Source organism: Nylanderia fulva, unplaced genomic scaffold (genome assembly GCF_048542155.1).
Source record: "Nylanderia fulva isolate GAGA-0341 unplaced genomic scaffold, ASM4854215v1 Scaffold3, whole genome shotgun sequence".
NCBI lineage: Eukaryota > Metazoa > Arthropoda > Insecta > Hymenoptera > Formicidae > Nylanderia > Nylanderia fulva.
Window position 1 is genome coordinate 921099 of NW_028190368.1, and position 8896 is coordinate 929994.

General features: G+C 34.5%; 2 protein-coding genes across 11 annotated transcripts; one reads left to right on the plus strand and one right to left on the minus strand.

The window, feature by feature from the left end:
* Nucleotides 1-516: 516 nt before the first annotated feature.
* On the minus strand, nucleotides 517-4437 carry LOC114939855 (TELO2-interacting protein 2). 3 transcript variants are annotated; one of them, XM_029314466.2, is made up of 6 exons: nucleotides 4380-4437; nucleotides 2430-3134; nucleotides 2219-2347; nucleotides 1976-2137; nucleotides 1690-1896; nucleotides 517-981 (listed from the first exon to the last, which is right to left on the minus strand). In XM_029314466.2, exons 2-6 carry the CDS (start codon nucleotides 2964-2966, stop codon nucleotides 709-711), a joined length of 1308 nt encoding a protein of 435 aa, XP_029170299.2. In that variant the 5' UTR covers nucleotides 2967-3134; nucleotides 4380-4437; the 3' UTR covers nucleotides 517-708. The 3 variants fall into 3 exon arrangements, with proteins under 3 accessions (XP_029170299.2, XP_029170154.2, XP_029170222.2); XM_029314321.2 differs by lacking the exon at nucleotides 4380-4437 and adding an exon at nucleotides 3366-3815; XM_029314389.2 differs by lacking the exon at nucleotides 4380-4437 and adding an exon at nucleotides 3202-3359.
* A 138-nt stretch (nucleotides 4438-4575) lies between these two features.
* Nucleotides 4576-8814, plus strand: Abi (tyrosine kinase Abl). Of its 8 annotated transcripts, XM_085484534.1 has the most exons (6): nucleotides 4576-4809; nucleotides 5019-5224; nucleotides 5745-6413; nucleotides 6847-7167; nucleotides 7284-7541; nucleotides 7677-8814. In XM_085484534.1, exons 2-6 carry the CDS (start codon nucleotides 5212-5214, stop codon nucleotides 7838-7840), a joined length of 1425 nt encoding a protein of 474 aa, XP_085340660.1. In that variant the 5' UTR covers nucleotides 4576-4809; nucleotides 5019-5211; the 3' UTR covers nucleotides 7841-8814. The 8 variants fall into 8 exon arrangements, with proteins under 8 accessions (XP_085340660.1, XP_029170399.2, XP_085340662.1 ...); XM_029314566.2 differs by lacking the exon at nucleotides 5019-5224; XM_085484536.1 differs by lacking the exon at nucleotides 5019-5224 and having other exon boundaries at nucleotides 5748-6413.
* The last annotated feature ends 82 nt before the right edge of the window (nucleotides 8815-8896 follow it).

An 8896-nucleotide genomic window follows, 5' to 3' on the forward strand; every position in this document is an offset into this window, starting at 1 on the left:
AACATGAATGTAACGTATAAGTCTTTAAAATAAAAAATTACATTTTTTATTCCTTGTACAAAAAAGATTTATGCAAGAAAAATAATGAATCAATTCTGTATTGTTTTTTTAAGATTTTAAGATAATCCATTTAATACTATGTTTCTCTATAATATTTATAATATAGCAGCTATACAGAGACAATATTATTACTTCCAATTATTTCATTGTTTTCTGAATGTAAAGAGTCAATATTATAATAGTTATTAAATTCAAATTGTTATATAAACACATATACTATTCAGATATTTCAGTTATTCAAAAACTAATCTGTAATTCAAATCAGAAAAAAATGTGTATATATCTAGTGTATATATATATAAAATAAATATACATAAAACAGAAATGTGTATGTGTGTATAGAAAAGTTTTTGTTTATCTTATGCTAAATACACATGTAAAATATACACGTCTTTTCCAATTCGATTTTCGTTCACGTATAACTCGCAAAGAATTGAATATATTGTAACAAAAATGTTTACAAATAATCGATATATTGATTTTTTTACATCATAAATAAAATATCTAAGTACCTATTGCGTTTACATCTATTATTATGTAAGTTTTACACAAGAGAGTAAAATAATTCTATCAGAAAAGCATTCATACATCATAAGATAGAATACACTGTATATACAAATACGCGATTGCATCCACGTTACAATTAAATTATTCAAAATACTTGATATCACCTTCCTGACACACGACCGGCAAGTTACTGCTGAGTACCGAACGCATTCGATCGTCGTTCATTACTGTATAGCCTACGTTCGGCGACAGATGATACAGCATGCAGATACAATCCTCCAGATTCTGCATGATCGCTCGATCGAACACCGGTGTCTCCGTCAGATCAAAATGCAGCTTCAAGAACGCAGTGTAAAGCGGAGTACAGTGGGCTGCCACTCGCAGACGAAACATTAAGAGGAACGTCTTTGCGGTCTAAGTAGGATGAAAAAATGTGTATTACTTGTTTCATGCTATGATTGTCTTCATAGTTCGATCTTATATTTAAGATCGTCTTAAGTACGATCTTGAGATACTGTGTAGCCATTTGATTAAGAATATATGGGAAATATAATCGGAGACAAAAAAGTATCAACGCTATTCATCTTATAGAAAATTGATTCATTTTACAGAATTTTATAGTTTAATATTCTAACTTTTAGCTGTTTTCAGCGTTGACATAACCGAATCCTCAGAAATCGGAAAAAAGTCTGAATTTCAAAAAATTATTATTTTCTTCTAAATGGTTTAGTAAATGTAAATATAATTTTGCAACATTGTTCCAAAGTTCCAATTATACATGTAAAAAATTTAAAATACATGGTACTATTTTTTCGATATTTTTAACGTAATATAGTCAATCAGAGTAACGAATTTTTATAAGATGTGTAAAACTAGCAGAAATTTAAATTGCAATAACTTTTAAATGAGTGAATTAAAAGCCAAATGTTAACAGTAGCTTTAAGAAGCAATCTATATAATTTTTATATAAATTTTGTACCATTTTTAGATGTCTCCCATACATCCTTAATTGAATGGAATCTTAAGACGACCCAAGACATCACACTTAAGACGATCTTAAAAATAAGATCGGAAGATGAATATTGGTCTGTGGTCTTTAGCATGTTTTAAAGTGTATCATACCTCCAACGTTGCTTTCAATGTCCTTAAATCTGTATGATGTTCACAGTATTCGGCGAGGACGCGAGTAAGCGCTTCGCACCATTTGGCACAGCCTATATTTGTAATGAGTTGAGGTAAACTCGACATGTATGCATGTCGTAATTCGATATTCTGCTCAAATTCCATATTGTCTATTAACGTGGAAAGAACGTCATCGCGTGTCGTCCACTGTGGAAAAAAGTTGCGATGATACTTTATATTGAATTCCTAATGAACTATATACTTATAAAATACTTGTTAAGCTCACCTCAAATAGATTTATAGTATTATCCCAATGTTCAATAGTAGCTAAAAGACTAGCCATACAGGAATACAAAGGAATAATGTATCTTACTTCTTTCTGACGGGATAAAAGTTCCAAAGTGTGATAGACTGCTTTAGCATAGCCAGTATCTATAAGTCCTTTTTTCTAAAATATTTTATCAAGTAAATAAATACACGTATATATTAAAATGCTGAATAAAAGTAAACTCTTGTTTTTAATAATTACCATGTAAGAATGCTGTATAATTTGGTATATACATTCCAAACCTATTACTACATTGTCAGGAAAGTAGTCATCAAGAATGATTAGTGTAGTTGGCAAAACATCTCCGATATGATTAAATAAAGTTGGTTTCTATGGAAGAATATAAACAAGCAGAATGTACCAATGATCTAATAATATACAAAACTTCAAAATAGAAAAAAGCTAGACTCACCTCAGCTTCTTGTAAAATCCATCTGTAACATGTCACAGCTGATGGATAAGTTTTCCAGGTATCCTTTAATAATTTAGGTCTTAGCATCAACAACAGATTAACCAAATTCCCATCCTCTAACAAAAACTGAGAAACGTTTTGATAGGAGTAAAGATCGCAGAAGCCAGCGAGTAATTCTTTGGAAATAGAGACGCATTCAGCTGTATTCCAAATATTTCTTTCGTTGTGCTCACCGATAAGCAATAACAAATTCATGCCAAACGTTTTAACCATCCCTGTAGCATTGCACAGCTGTAAATGCTTCTCCCTACAACTGTTGGAGATGTGCTGCAACATAGACCTAATGTTACGCAGGTTTCTTTCTACAACGAGCCTGTACTCCTTGAAGTCCTTCTCCTCGCAAGGACGTTCCGTCCCTACTGTTCTCTGCGGTGCAAAACTCCTCTGAATCAGATCTATACACGGTGTCCACGAATTGTCCTCGCAGAAATCGCCTCTAATCTTCAACGTCTCCAGCTGCTTCAGCAGATTATCCATTTTCGCAAGATATAGATTTTCTAACAATCGATCTTCAAAATCTCTGAATCCGTCGTCCTTACACAATCGCAGTCTCTTCCAGATGTATCTTAAGACGCCGAAATTATTTCGCGAACTGTTTCCCGGCTTCGATTACCTGGCTCAGCTGTTCAGAGGACATTCTGTCATCTGTAAAAAAATTTATTTTTTAACTAGCTAGAAGGGCCATCGAAAGCTATCGCGAATGATTGATTACCAGGTGGACCAGACCAAAATTGAAGTCTCTCGAGATGGTTGGATTGGATTTCAAAAATGAGAATAATTCGCGATGATTAACAGGCGATGATGGAAACTTGCGACTCTATTTCGACGCAATAAGGTGCATTTGAGCGCATCTGCGACCTGAAAGATCGTACTTACCGAGGTTGCACCGGCTTCGATTTTTAGGTCCCTTTGGTTTCCCTAAATACGGCGTATATGCGACGTGACGATATAGGGCTTGGACCTCTTGCCTCTGCGACGCAGGCAGGTAGATACGAACGCGAATGCGCGGAATTAAGATTATCGGAAGGATAATAAAAAATAATTGTGGAAGAGAAAAATTCACGCACTTCTCGTAAAATAGTTTCGCGTACGGAAATGTAACGAAGACGAAACTGCGATGTATTTACGATTAATTGTAGGTATTATGTCTGTCTATGCTCGGCCAACGAAAACGCTTTATTTACACACGTGAACTTGCACGAGTGTCCAGGCACATTCGGCCGGCATGCTCCGACTCTACATATTCGCGCACGTCATGACTGTTGATTATTTGGAGGGAACATTCAATTTTTTATAGTGAATTTTTATTTTATATTTTATTTTATTCAATTAAAAAATTTTTTAATTTTATATTTTATACTGTTTGACATTTGACAGATGTCAAAAGTGGTTATGTGTCAAATATGTCAAAGTGTGTGCGATTAAAAATAATAAACATAATTTATTATTAATTAAATAAAAAATATATATGTATATACGTTATTTATAATAATTTTATATTATTTACATCAATTGAAATAATAATTTCTATTTCTTTATATCGCGGAAAGAAATATATGTGTGTGTGTGTGCAAAAAGTTTGTGACGTCGATATTGATCATTTCGTGAAAATGCATTATATATACATATATATATATATGTATAAATTGATAATGCATTCTTCGGAAAGAAATGTAATATAAAAGGATCGTCGTACATACAGTTAAAATATAACACGGAATATCTCTCATCGTTGCACGCGATGCGAAACCATATGCTTCTTGCTTACGAGTCGTAATATTGCTTTGATCAAAGTATTCTACGCGTTATGCTTTATAATCGCACTTCGCATGCTTCAATGCGTTTAATGTTATCACACAATACTGCTTTAATTAAAAAATGTTTCAATACTTATATGTGGCGAGAGAGAGAAAATGCGTCTCAATCCGTGCTGCGTGCGACTTTGAATCGACTTTGACCTCCAGACGGCGCTGGTATGCGGCGCGTCACGTGACACGGGTCACGTGACAAGTAAGCGGGCGCGAAGTGGGGGAAACAGCTGCGCGCGCCAGTCTCCCCTCCACCGTCCAACGGTGTGCAGCACGGCGAAGCGAGAGGGAAGTTTTCTCTTTCTCTCTTGCTTTCTCTCTCTGAAGACGTTTTCGAAAAATTTTCTTATCAAGAATATGTGTGGCACAGTGTATCATGTACATATGTATGTGAAAATATTTTAATAAGAATACATATTTATAAATTGAAGAAAAAATCAGCGATTGAGCAGTGATATTTTTATCAATAATCGAAAAAAAGATTGTCATTTTCTGTGGCGCGATGTCTGAAGGTATGTATAATAAACTAAAATTTATTAACACTTATTTTTTTATTTTTTGGAAGCGAGAAAACAAAAATATAGACACAATGCGATGCAATTGATCAAATATAATCAAGTTTTTAATTTCCGAAAATTTCTCTACTTGACAATCGTGTGACATTATGTGTTTCTCGCTGAAAGGCTCCTATTAATAATTAATAATATCTCTCTAATTATAGAAGTTATATATAAACTAAGAAATTGAAGGGCAAACTTGACGATATCGATTATCGATATCGCGATATATCGCAATAAGCGCAAGCGTCGCAGCCATTTTACTCTTCCTCACTCTCTTTTTATATGTGTAAATAAATTTCGGGAGTTTCGGTAATTATGAATTAATGAGGCTGTGTAGTAGCTGGTAGTTGCAATATGGCTGAGTACCGTTAGTTGATTTTCTTTATCTCTCTAAATCATTTTGTACGTAAAATCACGCGAGAAGATAGCTCTATATTCATCACTCTATCCATTACTCTATCCCTCTGATCACCTCTATCGGTCTCCATTTTGTTTCCCGTATCCCTTCAGACGCCGCCCCTGTCATAATCTAATTTTTCGCTTCGATTCTCTTCGTTTCTTCGTGCGAAGAGACTGGCAAGTATACTAATTGATAGAAATTAACATATCCTTTTGCATCCATCTCAAAAAACGAAAGTAATCTTACTTTATAAAAACATAGAATAATTATTTATATTGATAAAAATATTATTTTAATATTATTTTATATACGTATGCTTGTCTTTATTTCATTTAAATTATTATTTCTGCGTGCTTTATTATAAATGATTAAAAATAATAATATTCTACATGCATGTGAATATATACATATATATAAGTTTATATGTATGTATTATGTATTAATTTTTCATATGTATATATAAAATTTGTTTTATATTGTTTGTAAGAAGGATCAGGTTCCTATTGCGTATCATCAGGAGTTGGTAGTGATTCTGAAGTCATGGCTGAATTGGCGGCACTTCTGCGACATGAAATTCCAGAGGGAAGGAACAATCTGGCCGATAGTCATACCAATTTGGAGAGAGTGGCTGAATATTGCGAGGCAAACTACTTTCAAGCGGAAAACAAGAGAATTGCACTGGAGGAAACTAAAAACTACACCACGCAATCTTTAGCCAGTGTTGCATATCAAATAAATACTCTGGCTTACAATTTTCTTCAACTGTTAGACTTGCAAACGTCACAACTTGCTGAAATGGAAAGTCAGATGAATCACATTGCTCAGACAGTTATGATACACAAAGAGAAGGTTGCCAGAAGAGAAATCGGCGTCTTGACAGCCAACAAAATGACGACTCGTCAGTACAAAATTATCGCTCCCGCAAATCCTGAAAAACCAATTAAATATGTCAGAAAGAGCATTGATTATACAATCTTAGATGATATTGGACATGGTGTACGTAGCTGCGGTACACCACGAAGCAAGCAGAGAGGTGGTAGTCAGGGCAGTGTTCAAAGTTTAGGTGCTGCTTCTACAGGTTCAGGCTTAGGTGCTGCTATGGTAGGACCTGCTCCTACCACTAAACCACCTACACCACCTCAGACAGTGAGAACTGGTAAGAATTACATATATACATATACAGAATGTGTACAGAATGTTTGATACAATGATACAAGTTTTAATTTCTGCTACAAATAGAAAAATAAGATTTTTTCTCCTCTTATTATTTATAAAGATAATTTGCAATTGCACTACAAATTATCAAACATTCTGTATATATAGGGTGTCCCAGAACGCTCTGGGACACCCTGCATAAGTGTTAGAAATGGTACGAGTGCTACACAAACTTGTAAAGGTGTACTTTTTCAGTTGCGGTTATAAAAAAAATTAATCATTTCGCTAAGGTATTTACAGCTTTTTGCTCGCATGTGTGTCTTTTTTCTTTCAGCTTCTAAGTGTTACACCATTCTACTTGTTACATTCAATGTGTTAAGTGTATATCGTACGAATTAAAGGTACAGTGAATAATATTATAAATCTTTGTATAGGGACGTTGAGTAAAGGATCGCGCGAGTATAGGACTCCACCAGCAGTAGCCCCACCACAAGTTCCTAGTCATTACGCGCCCAACTATCCACTCGGCCATCCTAGACGAGATCGCGGCCCAGGATATAGCACTCTGCCATTGTATGCTCACACCTCCCACGCGAGCCACAACAATCATAACGCGCATACTAATACCATCAATCAGCATACTGGACCACAAGTGGGAACGGTACATCCTCTGCAGAGTCATCCTCAGACGCCACCACCAGCACCGCCTAGTGTTACCGCGGGCTATGCGCAGGAACAGCATAATAATATGCCTCGTAAGTAACAAATAATATTAATAACGATTGATATTAATAACATAATATCAATATATGTGTATACTATGTAATTCATATGTTTCATTGTTTAATGTATTATAATTTCTCATCATCAGCTCCACCCTCGCCCTTGGTTGGATTAGGTGGCGACATGACGGAATACACTGGACATCACACTCTACCACACAGACTATCGCATCAGATTAGTCGTAGCAGTGGCGCGAATAGTCCGCCTTTGCCACCGCCTCCACCACCGGAACAGGATGAACATCCACAATTTGGAAGACCGACGCCGTCCTCTGGTGCTATAATGCCGATTGTACCGGATGAGGAAGATCTGCCCGGATGGGTGCCAAAAAATTATATCGAGAAAGGTGGAGTTTCTACATTCCTTATTCATGATTAAAGTTATATTTATTTTATTTAAGTTACAATATCAGGCTGTTTGATGTGTAATATAATACGTAATATGTATCAGTTATTTATGATAAAAAATATCGTAATTGTAGTGGTGGCCATTTATGATTATTATGCGGATAAAGAGGACGAGCTAAGTTTTCAAGAGAGTTCTGTGATTTACGTGCTCAAGAAGAATGACGACGGATGGTGGGAAGGAGTGATGGATGGAATAACAGGATTATTCCCGGGTAATTATGTCGAACCATGCGTATAACTACCATGCAATAATTGGATATATCAAAATAATTATCGGAAGACTGCAATTTTTAGACATTTATCATACACATCATGTACATGTTAGTCTCATCGCATTTATATTAATCAACATCATGATAAACAAACAAAACTTGTTCATCTCACTTTTCCTTTCAACAAATCATTCTATCCATTTGCAATTATGAATATGCAGGAGACAATTTTTTGAGACTCATTGAAATGTTAACAATATGATTTTGTTGTATTTTTTTACGCGTTATTTAATAATTTTTATTGACAAGTGTACAAAAAGAATTCAAATTATATAAATATCAGTGCTATGTAAGTGATATTGCTTTGAACTTGCATCAATCAATAATTAACTGCATGCAGTGAAGTTAATTATTGATTGATGCAAGTTATTGGTGCCAAGAGAGAGAGAGAGAGAGAGAGAGAGAGAGAGAGAGAGAGAGAGAGAGAGAGAGAGAGAGAGAGAGAGAGAGAGAGAGAGAGAGAGAGAGAGAGAGAGAGAGAGAGAGAGAGAGAGAGAGAGACAGACAGACAGACACAGAATTCAAAGTAGAGCACAAATATTCTTTATAGATTTTATGTTCTACTTCTGCTTATTCATATCTTTTATTCTTGCCGCGCCTATAGTCGTGCGAAATGTCGAATAATTGGTCACCATGACGTTATGTTGATGTTTAGAACAAAGAAGAAATGATAAGATATTTTATCGATAGAAGTAATTCAGTCGGGAGTTTTGAATCAAATACTGAGAAGTTATAAAATTTTTATATTAACGTAAAAAGATGTATTTTTCTGCATTTTTAGTATTTCTTCACGAAAATAGATATTGAATTATATATATATATAGTAGCGATATTTATATTCTATTAATTATATATTCTCTTTCTATATATATGTATATATCTATATATATCTATGTATAAGAAATTGTATGTTGCAATAGAAATCTTTTACCTCCATGAATTGTTTCGCATTATTATCCACAAAATGATCACATTCAATTATTTAAAAAAAAACTAGAAATTTTATAATCAAATAAGGGCGT